The sequence below is a fragment of the Tachyglossus aculeatus genome, chromosome 14, assembly GCF_015852505.1.
Source record: "Tachyglossus aculeatus isolate mTacAcu1 chromosome 14, mTacAcu1.pri, whole genome shotgun sequence".
NCBI lineage: Eukaryota > Metazoa > Chordata > Mammalia > Monotremata > Tachyglossidae > Tachyglossus > Tachyglossus aculeatus.
Genome location: NC_052079.1, coordinates 34205766 through 34222496, shown reverse-complemented (window position 1 = coordinate 34222496; position 16731 = coordinate 34205766). Strand labels below are relative to the sequence as shown.

The following is a 16731-nucleotide window of genomic DNA, read 5'->3' as shown; positions in this document are numbered from 1 at the left end:
AAATGAAAGGCTCTTATCTGTAAGTCAGGACTCAGAAAAGGCACCTCAGAGCCTTCTTGGATAGTTCACTCCAAATTATCAGTCCCATGTGTAGCCCAAATGAGCCAACAAAATGACAAGGAAGGGAATAGAAAATAAAAGGCAAATTTGACAAGTAGAGAAAATTAGTACATCCACGTCTGGAACACTACACACAATTCTGATTGCTGCATCTTAACAAGGACACTACAGTGCTGTAGAAGATATAAAGGAGATAGACCAACATGATTGTAGGGAATAGATCAGCTTTCTTGTTGATCAATCAATCAATCACATTATTGAGCACATGCTTAATGCATAGCAGATTACAACAGAGGGAAACTCACATTCCTTGCCTCAAGGAATTATATTCTAGTGGGAAAGATAGATTAAAAAACGTTTTATAAAAAGTGTGGGAACAGAAGAAAAACAGGTTGTAAGCAGAAATATGAATGTCTGGCTGAAATATCAGAATTCTTATTATTATCACTATTAATAATAATAATATTTAAGCTCTTACTATGTGCCAAGCACTGTGCTAAGCACTGAGGTCAATATAAATTAATCCGGTGTGACTCAGTCCTTGTCCCACATGGGGCTCGTATTCTCACATGTCGATTGACTCGACATATACAAGTGGTATGGAGATCATAAAAGTAAAATTGCTAAAGGTGGCTAAATTGATTAGCAGCATTGGAAATTAAAGTAGGAGGTCTTCCTGGAAGGCGAAGGAATTTGGGAAGTATTTGAAGATGACGAGGACTGTGGCTCGGTAGATTACAAACAGGGAAACAGAGAAGCAGCTGGGTTTGTGGATACAGCACGAGCTTGGGAGTCAGAAAGTCTTGAGTTCTAATCCCGACTCTGCCACTTGTCTGCTGTTTGACCTTGGACAAGTCACTGCACTTCTCTTTGCCTCAGTTAACTCATCTGTGAAATGTGGATTGAGAATGTGAGCCCCATGTGGGACAGGGACTGTGTCCAACCTTGTTTTTTTAACCCCAGCTCTTAGTATAGTGCCTGATGCACAGTAAGCCCTTAACAAATACCAAAATCCTCCTCATCATCATCAAACAAGGAGGAGTTCTCACCAGGAGGGACAGTATCAGCAAGGGATTGGAGGTGGAAGAGTCTAGAGTGAGGTACACTCGGGAGGAGAGTTTAGAAGGAAGTGAGGCTTGAAGGAAATGGAAGACCAGGGGTGGTCTTTGACGAGTGGAGAGGCATGTGGAAGAGTTTGGGCCTGAATGATAGCTGCTTGGGTGAGGAGAAAGGGGCTGATTTAGGAAATGTTATCATCAATGATATTTATTGAGTGCTTACTATGTGCAGAGCACTGTACTCAATACTTGGGAGAGTACAGTACAACAGAGAAAAACATTCTTGCAATATGGCTGTTCTTGATGTAAGTATTATCCTGATAGGAAAGATGAAAGAAATTAACCTCTATCCAGTCCCAATTCTGAATTCAGCAAGTCAGTTTATCTAAAGTTAAATAAAGGAACTGGATTTTTTTATTTTTTATGTAGATATTCCGCCTTTAAAGGAAACTCTGGAAGGAATTCTTTCCCCTACTGAAACCAAAGGACCTTTGAAATCTCGAGAGATTCTGGCAAGACCAATCCATCCTCCACTGGTTGTAACTATCAATTTTGGGGATGAGGAAGATGAAGAGGAGGAAGAGGAGGAAGAAGAGAAGGAGAATGGTTAATATAGCTTGTCTCCTAATTGCAATTATCCCTTTGGATGGATGGAATCCCATGCATCATTTTGTGCAAAGGAAAATTGAGCTAAAAATACATGCTGTTTGTTTCTTCTCTGTATAATTCTTCCGAATGATGTAGGATTCTTTGATATAAAAATTGTTAACGTGTAGCACAGTATTAATAAAAGTCAGTGAGTTTCTACTTTGTAGCAGGAATGATCAGACTCTTTGGACATGGAATAATTTATAATTATAAGTATTTATAATTTATTTTAATAATCAGTTATAATTGCATTTACATCCTGCAGTTTCTTCTAATTCATGGATGAGGTCTTCTGAGGATATTGAAGAAGAAAAGGCAATAAAGGCAATGTGTTATAAATCTGGTAAATATCTTGGAAGTATGGGGTGGGCTTTTTTAAATTTGCCTGATCAATATACTAACCTTTTTTCTTTCTTTTTTTTCCTTTTATGGAGATCAGGTGAATACTATAGATTCCACACTCCTCTAGATGTCTCGGGAATACTTGTGTCTTCTGTAGTCAAAAAAGACTTTGTGAAACCCTTGGAAACTGGCACTGATTTGCAAGAAGGTAAATGTTTAGATGCCAGTGTTTCAAGAGGATGATGATTTAGATTCCTCAAATATCTGCAATTAATCCATTTAAACAGTGCATGAAATAGCTACATGGTGAGCATACTACCTGGTTTCCAAGCCCAGAATCCACTCTTGAGGAGCCACAGTATTGATTAGGGAGTATGACTGATACCACCAAGGCAGGCAGGTAATTAACACAGCAGTCTGTGTCCACTCCACTACCTCCATGTGGCTAAACTGTCCATCATTAGAAGCATTTACAGAACAATTTCTGCATGAAGAGTGCAAGCTCTTGGGAAATACAACTCTTCCCTTAAGGAGTTTACTGAGAAAGAGATGGAAACAACTGCACAGAGAATCAGCTCAGAATTTCTGCATGAGCCCATTGCAAGCAGTAAAAAACACGGAGCTTTTTTCTCTTTTCTCCTCTATGGCTTTTGAAAGTGCTTTGCAAATAAGAGTCAAGATTTAACATCGTATCTAGTGTTCTGATTATAATGTTCTGATTCCATAAGAGTGGCCAACATTTGACTTTACACCAGTCATTGGCAAAGTGATGTCACTTGCCTTCAAATACTTTTCAAAGAAGACAGTCAAGCTAGTTATCTATATGAAGAAAGATTAAAAGTACAATTAAAAGGTACTTGGAGGTAGGACATTTTTTAGGAACAGTCCTGTTGGTATTTTGATCCAAATAATGATACCTCAGCATGGAAAATGACAAGAAACACCCCAGTGTCACTTCAGCCTTAAGCACTTTGATCCCCCACCCAAGCCAATGCTTAAACTCTGCCGCTTTCCCTATCTGTAATTTATCTTAATACCTGTATCTCCTACTAAACTGTAAGCTCCTTTAGGTTAGTAATCATGTCCACCAACTTTATCGTATTGCATTCTTCCAAACCCTTAGCACAGTGCTCTGCCAATTAAAAGAGCTCAATAAATGGCATCGACTGATTTGTTGAAAAAGGCATGACACTGTGCCCTTCTGCAAGGAAGGATTGGTAGATTCCATAAATACAGTGATTTCTACAATTCTTGGACAGTGTAGGCCAGGAGTGTTTTGTCTTTAGCAATAGGTGATGGGCTAATTCCCATGCCCAATTATTAACAATTATTAAAACATTGCTCCTCACAATGGGTTTAAGAAGTAAGGTCATGGTAAAGTCACAGTTAAACCAGAAACAGAGCTGACTCTTTTGTCCTACTTTCTCTTCTTAGACCTAATAGACCACTGATATTAACTGTGTTAATAGCCTGCAGTTGACAAGCAGTCACTAAAATTACAGCATACCAAGAGATCTTCCATTTACCTTAATAGGGATAAATTTATTCTGATGGAGCAGTCTTATTTGGTTTAGCAGTAGCTGTGTCCATCAATGAAAGATCTCAGACCCATTCAAAGAGTTAGACTACCACTTTCCTTGATTGAGTTTTCTGAGCAGTTTTGTTAGCGTAAACTGGGGCCTGTGCCCACTGCTAAAGCAGAGTTATATTGAAGTGCAGATAAGGCATTCTATGAATTCATTTCTCACCTACGTTTTCAAGAAGAAGCAGGGCCCAGTGGAAAGAGAATGAGCCTGGGAGCCAGAGGACGTGGGTTCTAAACCTAGCTCTGCCAAATGCTTGCTGTGTGACCTTGGGCAAGTCGCTTAACTTTTCTGTGCCTTGGTTCTCCTATTCTCCCTCCTATTTAGACTGCAAGCCCCATGCTGGACTGGAACTGTGTCCAACCTAATTCATGTGTATCTATCCCAGTTCTTAGAATAATGTTTGATGGTAAAGGTTTAACAAATGCCATACAAAAGTCACTATAACAAACAAAGGACATGGAAAGAGATAAAGGGAGGCAAAAGAGAAAACATACCCAGCCACTGTAAACATTACGCATATCAACACCTCAAAGGCAACGTTTTTGTGTGCCTAGTGTGAACAGGACCATACCTTTTGAGACACTCACTCAGAAGTGAACTTCACCTTTAGTGGTGGTTCTCCAAATTAGAAGGATAACTATAACTTAAAAAAAACTCCCTCAAGAGAAATTGTATTTGTATAGGACATTTTTCCAAATGTATTTCTGTTCTAAAGACTGTGAACCACCAAAGGGATGGGGACCATGTCTACTGCCCACTTTTGTATTCTCTCCTAGCTTAGCTCTGTGCTCTGCACAGAGTAAACTCTTAACAAACACTGCAATACTATCATGCTATGTGACCTTGGGAAAGTCACTTAAATTCTCTTTGTCTCAGTTCCTTCATCGGTAGAATGGGGATTAAGACTGTGAGCCCTAGGTGGGAGAAGGAATGACTGTGTCCAACCCAACTATCTTGTAGCTACCTTATTGCTTCCCCTCTCAGGATCGCATCTGGAGAGTTTCCAGACTAATAGTCTTGGCTATTGGAGGGAGAGTCTAGCAGAGGCTTAGCAATTCCATTCCTAGCTGGGGCAGTGGCTAGTGAGTGGAAGGCAATCATTTCTAGATTTTTACCAAGAAAACTCTTATGGATGCGCTACCAGAATGATTGCAGATGGAGAGCGGGGCGTCCTGGGAGAGATGTGCCATAGTGTCACTTCGGGTCAGAAACGACTAGACAGTTAAAGACCAGACGAGACCTCATTGCTTAGTAAAATGCCTGGCACATAGTAAGTGCTTAACAAGTACCACTAAAAAAAAAACCCCACCTGATATGAAAGGAAGGGAATATATTTTGAAGTACAACCATTTCCGAAGCTCCACGTATTAGGAAGACTTGAATATATAATTCAATACTCACTGACCTGCTCCTCTCTCTGTAGACTTTGATATCAGCAGATGGCAGCAGTGTAGTTTCCTGGTAGGCAATTTAGAAGAAATAATGTTGTTTTCTTTGCTCCTTGCTGCCTGAAAAAGCAAGAAATGATAATTGGAAAAAAGAAGACTGCAGGAAATAATTTAGGACTGTATATATAATTGTGTAATTATCTATTTATATAAAATAATTGTAGTATAATTATGTAATTTTATATTTAATAATTTTCACCCATTTTGTTTTTCACAATAACACCTAAGTAGCCTTGCTAGTTGACAACAATGAAAACACCTTCGACAAGGTGGAAGAATTTGGAAAAATCACAATTTCAAAGCAGTGATGGAAAGATCAGTGATTTCTAAATTTAATGCTTCTACCTCATTCAAAACAAACAAAACCCAACCCTGTTTGTTTCATTTACTGAACTTAACTGACTGTTCCTGGAGCAAAAATAATTTTCATTGTATTTGCAAAGATGTAAGAGTGCTAATTACAAATTTTCAATTTTAGATATTTGTCTGTACTGTTTGTCAGCTAGGGGATAGGCAAGTTTTCCACTTTACTAAGTTAGTAATGCATTTGTTGCAAGCAATGATAATTGAGGTTTTAGTTCCATACACTGTACCGGGCAACCTTCAATATCAGGCAAAAAAGAGACAGCTGCTTTGACCATACCCAGGCTCAGGAGGGCTCCCCATTGTCATGCTCAGCATCAATTAGGGATATTTATTGAGTGTTTGCTTTAGGCAGAACATCGTACTAAGCGCTTGGGAGAGTATAATACAACAGAATTGGTAGACACCATCCTTGCCCTCCAGGAGTTTACAGTCTAACATCATCTGTCTCCCCGACTGCTCCTTTCTCCACTATTTTCCCTGCCGCCTACGTAAAGTGAAAATTATACCTCCGGACTTGGGACAGGAACTTGTCTACTGACTTTGCCTAAGTACATTCTCCCAAGCGCTTAGTATGCTGATTGATTAATACCTTCCTTAGAATTAATTCCAAACTCTTTGCTCTTTCATCTGGTGTATATTTTCTCAAAACCTTACTGTGGTGAGATGGTATTAACAGGTTGATTTTCTATTGTAGGTGATGGGCTTACCATTCCTTCAAAGCTAAATGCATTTGAAAGGCAAGTGGAGATTAAAGAATCCCTGAATGGAAAATTAAGGACTGAACTCACTACTTTTAAGAATGGAGGTGATTTTAAATTTTTTTTTTCCCCTGACAGTCTATGTCTAATAGATCCTGGAACATAAATGAATTGAGAATGATTTGTGATTATTCTGCTCTCATAACTAATTTTACTGAGTCAATCTTTAAAATAGTGAATGCTTTTCAACACTACTGTTGACCTCAAAAATAGATTCATGAAGTAATAGAAATTTGAAAAATAGAAATGTCACCATTCAATGAATATGTTAAGTCCTATTAAGTATGTGTGTCTAGAAAATTTATCTGAAGCAAGTTTATGCATTTCCTCCAAATATTTTTTTCACTCCAATTTGAAGTATTATAGGCGAGTAGATATAAGGAACATAAGAACTCCCATTTCAGCATTCAAATTATTTAGATTAATTCATTAACAGGAGTAATTTAGCAGCAGAGTTTTAGGTTAATAGTTTTAAAATTTTGGATTAACCAAGCATAAGGACATTTTGACTGGGACAAGATGGGGCCCGGGGGAGATTGGATCTCAAAAGAGCTGGAAGTTGCAAGGCAGGTCCGATTTATGGCAGTTATGCTTTCCCAACTATTCCCTGCTTTCTTTCTTGCCTTTGCTCTTTTCACCTATAGTTACAGCACTAAAATCAGAGACTTCTGCTGGTTCTTCTCCCGCCCCATCAGATGGAACTGAATGATGAGAATTGGCCGTGGATGGCCACAGGTGCTACTACGTTTTGGCAGTACCTTCCTTTGGTATCTAGAATCGGCCGGATGACCCGGCTAATGATCTGTTTCGAGATCACATCTCCCCTTGCTAGAGTAGAACAGACAGGTTCAAACAATCCATTTTCCTGAAATATCATGTCGGGTCAGTTCGGTTTCTCCATTAAGAAATGATTTCCCATGCTCGAATGAGCCAATCTCTTTCTCCCTGAAATCGCCCTGAAATGGAGTGTTGCCCTTGTCTTACATTGAAATAGGACTGTGCCATTTCTGTTTAACATGACGCTTTGTGACTCCATGTAGGAGGTGACTGTTATGCTCCACAAGGGATCATATATCTTGGAGTGGATGAAAGTGAAACCTTAACCGAAGAAAAGGAATTCATTATGTCAAAAAGTTCACATTTTAAAGGGAGCAAATCTTTCAATAAGCGGGACAGTAAGTATTTCTTAGTTTGAAATCTAGCTGAACAGAGCCAAATAATGCTTGATTATCATGCACACATCACAGACTGGAAATGTAAATACTAACCCAAATTCTTCTTTGGTTTCCTAAATACCTAGGACCTACCAAAAAAAATGCCTAAAACACGCTGAAAGTATACTTCAGAGGAAGCTGTTTTCTATCCAAACTCCCTAAACTGCATTCCCCTGGTTGTAGAGAGGGTAGTAACAGAAATATCGGAATGATTATCAGCAAAATTGATGGGCAGGGAATGTGTCTGTTTATTGTTGTACTCTCCCAAGCACTAAGTACAGTGCTCTGCACACAGTAAGCACTCAGTAAATATGTTTGAATGAATGACAAGAGGCCCCAGAGTCTCCTGTGAACTTAGGGATTCATTACTGATTCCCCCATTGTGCACTTAGTAGTAGTAGTAGTAACAATATTTAGTAAGCGCTTACTGTGTGCACAACACTGTACTAAGAGCTAGGAATTAGACAAGGTTCCAAGTGGAGAGAAGGGATTAGAGGGATTATCTCTCCTCCCCATCCCCCCTGTCCTACCTCCTTCCCCTCCCCACAGCACTTGTATATATATTTGTACAGATTTATTACTCTATTTAGTTTACTTGTACATATTTACTATTCTATTTATTTTGTTAATGATGTGCATATAGCTTTAATTCTATTTGTTCTGACGATTTCAACATCTGTCTACATGTTTTGTTCTGTTGTGTGTCTCCCCCTTCTAGACTGTGAGTCCGTTGTTGGGTAGGGACTGGCTCTATATGTTGCCAACTTGTACTTCCCAAGCACTTAGTACAGTGCTCTGCACACAGTAAGCGCTCAATAAATACGATTGAATGAATAAATGAATTAGAGAAGACACTTCCTCTGTATATTATCAGCTGGACCCCAATCACTTCCAACTCGCAGGATGCATCTGCTCTAGCAATCACTGTGAGGATTTTATCCCTCAATCCATCAGTGGTATTTATTACGTGCTTTCCATGCACAATGCAGCGTTCTAAGCGCTTGGTAGAGTACAAGAGAAATTAACAGATACGTACCCATAATGAGCTTACGATTTAAATTATTTCTCTCTTTTTCACCTTCACCCCCTTTTAGCCTACCACAGCATGAAGTTATTAAAAAAAATGGTGAAACATTTTTAACAATAATAATAATAAGGTTGTTATTTGTTAAGCGCTTTCTATGTGCCAAACACTGTTCTAAGCACTGGGGTAGATACAAGGTAATCAGGTTGTCCCCCATGAGGCTCACAGTCTTTATCCCCATTTTACAGATGAGGTAATTGAGGTACAGAGAAGTTAAGTGACTTGCCCAAGGTCACACACCTGACAAGTGGAAAATGTATATATTTTGCAAATTGATATACTTTTTAAAAGAGAAGCAGCGTGGCTCAGTGGAAAGAGCACGGGCTTTGGAGTCAGAGGTCGTGGGTTCAAATCCCAGCTCCACCACTTTTCAGCTGTGTGACTTTGGTCAGGTCACTTAATTTCTCTGTGCCTCAGTTACCTCATCTGTAAAATGGGGACTGTGAGCCCCATGTGGGACAACCTGTTCACCTTGTAATCTCCCCAGTGCTTAGAACAGTGCTTTGCACATAGTAAGTGCTTAATAAATGCCATTATTATTATTATCATTGCCCTCTGATTATACCTGCTCTGGTATTTAGCAACGCAACCTATATTTACAGTTTTGTTTTGGTTTCTGAAGCGGCTATGCTTAGAACATTTTACACTTTGAGTAAAGAATGCATTTTCTTTACTATTGCCTCTAAAGGAAAAACAATTTCAAGTTTTAAATCAATTAAATTGAAAAGGACTAATATTGACTAAAATTTCATTTTATCAATCTTCCCCCAAAGACATCAGCAACAGCTATCACCAGAAGCATTCTATGACTGCGAGATCAGCAAATACAACACATGTACTAAATGCTAAAGAAAATACCAACACGAGATACAAAGAGGATCCCTCTTCAAGTGAGACGAAGAAGCCAAAGTCTTTTCTTTTGGGTGAAGCCAAATTGGGTAGAGGCTTTTAACTCACATAGTGAATCAAGGAAAATGGTCTAAAAGTTGAAGCTGGAGGCATGGGGTACTCTGGCCACACCTGGCATTGTCTTAATAGGCGGCTCTGTCTGAGGAACTTTGATGCAGTGCTTTTAAATCCTCAGGTGAAATTTGTCATATGAAACAGTCTTAATTGGCTGATAGCCAAATTGGGGTGGCTTCTTAGGAACCTTTTTTAAAGACCAATTCCAAAACTCCAAACTTTGGGATTTCGCCTAGAAGCAAGATAGGGATTTATGAGTGAGGAGATTCTCAGAACAGTTTGATTCTAGAAACTGAGCCTAGGAGATTTTGATCATCTCTTTGTTGCAATAAGTCAAGGGCAATCCTTAAAAATATTTTCTTTCCACTTATCTTTCCTTGGGCAAGCTTTACCGCCCAGTTAAGATAATGAACATCTATTTATGACCAATTGTGTATTTTTCTTCTCCCCCGTTAAAGAAGGAAGAGAACACCATTTCCCTTGCATTTAGGAAAAAACAAAACAAAACCAAAAAAGAATAACGCTAAGCCTCAAGAACCAGCAGCAAAGTTCCTTTATTTTGAATATCCTCCTCCTGGACTTTTCTAGTTGCAGACCAGTGGAAGCTGACAGGGTTAGACATCGATGATACAGCATTCATTAAGCACTTACGTTGCTCTAAGCATTGGAGTTAACCAGTTTATCTTATGCCCACTTCATAGGTGAGCAAATTGAGGATCAAAGAGGTTAAGTGTCTTGCCTGAGACAATACAGCAGACCAGTGGCAGAGCAGGGACTCAAATCTAGATCACTTGGCTCCCAGTTCCACGCCTTTTCCACTAAACCGTGTTGGAATATATGATCGCCACAGCACTTTCATGGAGTCTGAACACGAGGCGGTCAATAAACAGATTTGACTCTCCTGGCTGAAACTTCTAGGTTGGGCTGCCTGAAACACACTGCACGCACTCCTAAGTGGATTGACTCAGTTGTGCTGATATCATGGATAGAGAGACCATTCCAGCATGGTGATGGTTCTATCATCTTCAAGTGCTCTGAAGCAAAAGTACCCTTTCTTTGTTCCTGTTTTTGTTACAGCCTATTTGGAGGAAGCCTTTCGCCAACGTCTGAGAGCCTGGTAGGGCTAAGCAGAAGGGTAGTCCCACCCTTGTGCTTCCCTTGGGAACTCGAAGGAGGCTGTATAATATTCATAAGAATGCAAGAAAGTGAAATAATATTAGTAGCATTCTCAGTTAGCTAAATTTTCCTTAGGGAGATCTTTCTGTACAACAGAAGATTCATTTTAAAATGCTAAAAAGTGAACATCTGTTCAAATTAGACATTTAAAACTACTCCAAGAAGACACCCTCTCCCCACTGCTCCTAAATTGGGATCCACACACTCTTCTTCTGCAAAAGGATTTTTCTCTGTGAAATATGAGAAATACCACTCAATGAAATTTTTTCAACATACCCATTTTGTACTTGAAAAGATCCTTTTATTTCAAAAAAACAATCAGAGTCGATAAATTGATGCAGCTAATGCATTTGTCCATAATAATTGCGGCATCTGTTAAGTGCTTACTATGTGCCGGGCACTGTACTAAGCACTGGGGTGGATCCAAGCAAATTGCACTGAACACCATCCCTGTCCCACTTGGGGCTCACAGTCTTAATCCCTGTTTCACAGATGAGATAACTGAGGCACAGAGAAATAAAGTGACCCACTCAAGGTCACAACAACAGACAAGTGTCAGAGTCTGGATTAGAACCGAGGTCCTTCTGACTCCCAAACCCGTGTCCTCTCCATTAGGCCAAGGTACTTCTCTAAGTAGTAACATATGCCAATGTGTAATTATCACTCACAGTTAATTTTCTGATTAGTGTATCTCCTATTCTTCTTCTAGAATGTAAGCTCACTGTGGGCAGGGAACGCATCTAGCGACTCTGTTATATGGTTCTCTCCCAAGTGCTTAATACAGTGCTCTGCACACAGGAAGTGCTCAATAAATACCATTGATTGAATATTAAAGCATGCTGTCTTTTGAAACGATTATATTTTTATCTTTTCCAAGTGAATAATACTCAGCAAATGAGGAAATCTAACTTTAAAGGGGTGAAAAAAAAGAAATGGTTTTATGAGGAACCAAAGAACTCATCTAATCCAGGGACAAGAAAAGGTAAAAAACACTGTTGAAGTCCAACTAATTTTAAGCATTATAAGAAATAAGGTGAGAAATATAAACTACTAATGAGACTGTACTGTCATTACTGGCAGGGAACGTGGTTGTTAATTCTGTTGTATTATACTCTCCGAAGTGCTCAGAACAGTGTCTGGCACATACCAAGTACTCAGTAAATACCATTAATTGATTGAATGAAATAAAAATACCACCAGGATAGCACTACTAATAGCTTGTCTTTAAAGTAACAACTTCATTTTCATTAAGCATATGACTATGCCACCCGACACACTGTTGAATAGTCTTTTTTTAAAAAAATCATTTATTATAAGAGGATTTTTTTTTTCCTCACAGCAACACAGGTTCCAAATCCCAAAAATAAAATGGGTTGCCAAGGAACTGATAAAAGCAGGAATTCTGAGAATGCTTCCTTTACTCGTCTTCCAAGAGAAGTTGTCAGAAGTGTTCCAGGGAATTCCTCAGCACATGGCCAATCGGGAAATAGGACTTACAATAAAGACAGGGAACCCAGATTTGTTCAGTATCCAGGTAAGACTCTCAGTACATTTCATTGTGAATTCTTTGTAAAGTACATCCAGTTGTCCCATAAAAGCATGTTCTCACTAATCATTTTTCGAAGAACACTGTTTGGGAATCGGGAAAAGTTCTTTTACCCGAGTCCTTCGACCAACTTTTCACTGGGTGCATTTGAATGGAAAAAGGGGGAAGGGATTATTTTTAGGGACAGGAAAGTGAAGACAGGTAGGGGACTTGCAGGCTACCAGAATGGAAAGTCATTATCTTGGACCTTTCTAATCCTGATCAGAAGCTCTCAGGTCCGGGTAGAGGCTTGGAATTAGAAGCAGCATGGCCTGTTGGAAAGAGCACAGGACTAGAAATCAAAAGACCTCTGCCACTTGTCTGCTCTGTGACCTTGGGCAAGTCACTTGACTCAGTTTCTTTATTTGGAAATTGGAGATTCAATACCTATTCTCCCTCCTACTTAAGCTGTGAACCTCATGTGGGACAGGAACTATCCACCCTGACTATCTTGTATGTACCTCCCGTGCTTAGTATTGTGGTTGGCACAAAGTAAGCACTTAACAAGTTCCATAAAACAAGTCTAGCTCTGATGGTTGAGGAAGCAATCTCCCCCATCACCCCCATGGAGTGGAAACATATCTTAGGCCAACTAAAGCTACTTTGGGCTCAGTACCTAGCTGTCGGTAGAAACTTCATGTGCGTGATGTTGGAACAGGTGAATCTTGCAGTGTGAGTTTTCCTTCCCATGGGATTTTGCAAGAATTTACACATTGCAAACTGAATACTGGCACACATTGGAATTTCTTGCTAAGTCAATCCACTCTCCTTCTAACACTTTTGGACAAAAACTTCTTTACTCTTAAGGGCATCTCTTTGACTCTCAGTAATATATGCTACTTAGGAATCGGAAAGGAACCTTTAAAGGCCTATATAGATGTTCTGACATTTTGTCATGCTAAAGTTCGGTTTCAGAGGATTTCCCTACCGGAAAGCTTTATTTTACTCTTGGGGATTGTTTTTAAAATGGTTGACATTTTCTTGCTCCACTAGCGGAATAGCAATTATCACTTTCACTCCAGTGACTTGCCTTTCTTTCAAGCAGGCATGATTGCTCTCTGAAAGGGTTAGTTTAGGGGTTAACTGCAATCTTTTTGACAACCTCTCATCTCTCACTCCATGCACAAATTGGTTGTAAAGCATTTTATCATGTAATAAGGCAGAACCAGTGCACTATGTCAGGAAATACAAGGCCACGGGGGGAAAAGAAAAGCCAATTCTCCTTTTCCTGCTTTTTCTTGTTGAATTTTGCTCCTTTGAAGATTGGGTTTCTACTCTCTGAACTTCACAAAATGCCACTCAAATCTATCAAAGTCCATGAACACATTTTTTTTTTGGTTGTCAGAGTGCTCTGTGGAATGCTGAGTGTTGCCATCTCTTCAAATCATAAAGGCTCAGCTGAGGGAAGTTAATCCTTTATTAATTGAATATTTTGTAATGCTTTTTTCCCTGAAGTCAAATGGCTTGTTTTCTTCACATGTAAAGTGCTTTGTCTGCCTTTGGAAGCAGATCTTAGACTTTCCATTGTGGACCTTGTGAGATGCATTGTAAGTATCTTGCACAGTGTCTAAGGCAGTGTCGTGCACCCAGTCAGTACTCAGTGAATATTAATTGAACCATTTCCATCATTCTGTGTCACCCTGGCAAACAGTGATCCTAAGGAACAGGAAGTATGGTGTATTTAGTCAGTCAGTCCATCAATCACCAAACAATGAGCCTCCAGCGCGGAGGAGTTTACAGTGTAGAGGAGAGTAGCTGAGGTAAAGAGGAGCCCAGGTCATCAGAGCTGACGTGGAAAAAATAATCATTTTCAAGCTGACGATTCTGGCAAATATCTATGGGTCCCCATAGCCACCACACATTGGATGCGTCCTCCCTAACCCTGAAACCCTAGTCCCTCTTATCTGTGTGCACATACCCAACCCAGCCATCATTTTACACTCTTGCACTTAACCTACACCTCATCTTCACTCCAAACCCATATTTTCCGGATCTTGGATCTTCCCCTAGTTCCTCAGTGTACTCCTCGGACTTCCAAACCCATACACAGCCCCTTGGAATTCCAAAACCGGGCCTTCCCTCCTTTATTCCAAATCTCCCCACTCAATTCCAACCCCCTTCTCCTTGACTGGACACGAGTTTGGAGCTGGCAGTGGTGATTTCCTTTAGTTGATCTACTCCAACCTGGAAGTCAAAGAGTTTCTGATGAGGACCCAGTGTCACATAGGGAGCCGCTGAGAGCCCCTCTCCTGGTTCTGCCCTTCTCTATCTTCACTTGGTTAGGAAACAGGAAGCACAGATCCAATAATCAGAGATTCAGAGGTCTTCTGTCCGATTCTCATACATCCACTTAGGAATAATTGGGTTGACTTTAGAAATGTGACTTCCTCCTATCTAGAAAATACACTGTTCTAGTCTCTTACATTTAAAAGCAAAACACAGTTGTGTTAGCTTGGCAGAATGATACTTTGGAAGAATAGCCTTTCTTACAAGTCATGTTATCATGTAGAGGTACAAACAAAAAAAATACACCCCCTCTGTCTCTCCATCACCACTATTTCACATCTCTTTGCACAAACCTCACTGCCTTTTCTTCAACTTGGTGGCTCTAGCTATGTGAATCAGGTTTTGTAAAAAAAAATATTATTTCATGTAACAATTACTCAAATCTTCTAGGAGACACCTGAAAATAGGCACCGTAAGCACTGCTTGGGAAGAACTAATAGTTTTGGATCAGAATTGATCAAACCCCCCTCCTCTCCTAATATCTCCCAGGAACCCACCTGCCAGCATGCTCAACAGATTACATTTCAAGGGTTCTCCTTCCATGGTGCCACCTTTCAATAGTGACAGTGGTTGCATGGTATTATATAGTACCTAGAAAATTTCCAAGTTGCACACTCTGAAATGGTAAACTAATATTAATACACAGCACAAACCCTCAGCCAACTATTCAGTTTTAAGCACTTAGTACCACGCTCTGCACACAGTAAGCACTCAATAAATAAGACTGAATGAATGGAAGAAAGTGCAGAGCAATGTTTTCTTTAAAAGATGCTTTAAAAATAACATTTTCAGTTGAGGGCTATGACATATGTTGTGGCAGTTAATAATGTATTTCAGGAAATAGAAAAACAGCCCAATTTTCCTCCCGTTCCCTGATATCCAGTGGGTCAATAATTGTGGGGTATTCTTTGTTGCTGTTGAGTCAGTGAGCTCTTACCTCATGGTCCTGTATCAGAGAGATGCTTGGCCTCATATTCTTTCCTCCCCCAGGCAAAAATAGAAAAGTTACAAGGGTTTTTTGGAGGGAGTTTTGGACCCAGAGTGAGCTTAGCCAAGACTCTCTAGTGCATGCTTTCAGAGTCATGGCCTTGCTTGAAGATTGAACCCTTCACTTACAGATTATGTGATTGAGGACTTGCCTCCACTGAATTCCACATACTGCCAAAAATCAGAGTTCCCGAGGGGTGCTGTCTAATCTCTGGAAGCAGGTGGAGAACTCTGTGGCAAGACCAGAAAATGAGGAAGGAGATCTCCTCACATTCAAGAACCAAAGACCATAAAAATCTCCTGTTGTAAAGGGGAAAGTGTAGCTCTTTATGGTCAAGAAATGTTTTTCATTTCCTCTCATGGACTTTCTGTGGGACCTTGTTCATAGCCAAACTTCCCCCAAATGTTTTCAAAATTGATTGCATGTGTAAACTATTCAGACTTCCTTGAAAGAATTGTGGTGAGGAATTGCATAATATTTAAATGCTGAAATTGTATCATACACTTTTTTTTTGGTTGCGGGGGGTGTTTTTTTTTTCCTCAGACAAATATTCCTCAACATCATCTAATGCTCCAGGCTGGAAAAGAAGGATGTCCTTTTCAAAAACATATGCCAAAATGGACAAAATATATTCAGGTAGCTATAATTTCTATTGACTTTAACATTATGGGGCTGTTTTAATGATGGCATTTATTAAGAGCTCACTATGTGCAAAGCACTATTATAAGCGCTGGGGTAGATACAAGGTGATCAAGTTGTCCCACATGGGGCTCACAGACTTAATCCTCATTTTACAGATGAGGTAACTGAGGCACAGAGAAGTTAAGTGACTTGCCCAAAGTCACACAGCTGACAAGTGGCGGAGTCTGGATTTGAACCCATGACCTCTGACCCCAAAGCCCGGGCTCTTTCCACTGAGGCATGCTGCTTCTCTGTTTTGAAGATATCCAGTTGAAAAACCTTTTTAAACATTGCTCAGCCGCTCATTTAAAATGAATTAATGATGCATTTAGCTAATTAATTAAAAATGCATTATTTTCGCTCAAGTCCCTTCATGGAATACCAGCAATATAGGCTGGAGGTTCAGAGAATAGAGCACAGGCCTGAGATTGAGAAGGACCTCGGTTCTAATTCTGCTCTGCCACTTGTCTATTGGGTGACCTTGGGCA

General features: G+C 39.8%; 1 protein-coding gene across 1 annotated transcript in view; it reads left to right on the top strand.

Annotated features, from left to right (window-relative positions):
* Positions 1–16218, top strand: part of C14H12orf50 (chromosome 14 C12orf50 homolog) — a 29454-nt gene extending 13236 nt beyond the window's left edge. The window contains exons 4-12 of the mRNA XM_038756064.1: positions 1548–1724; positions 2032–2109; positions 2206–2316; positions 6203–6313; positions 7307–7441; positions 9338–9502; positions 11581–11685; positions 12043–12237; positions 16106–16218. Coding sequence (XP_038611992.1) covers positions 1548–1724; positions 2032–2109; positions 2206–2316; positions 6203–6313; positions 7307–7441; positions 9338–9502; positions 11581–11685; positions 12043–12237; positions 16106–16218 — 1190 coding nt within the window. The remainder of the gene's footprint in view (positions 1–1547; positions 1725–2031; positions 2110–2205; positions 2317–6202; positions 6314–7306; positions 7442–9337; positions 9503–11580; positions 11686–12042; positions 12238–16105) is intronic.
* The last annotated feature ends 513 nt before the right edge of the window (positions 16219–16731 follow it).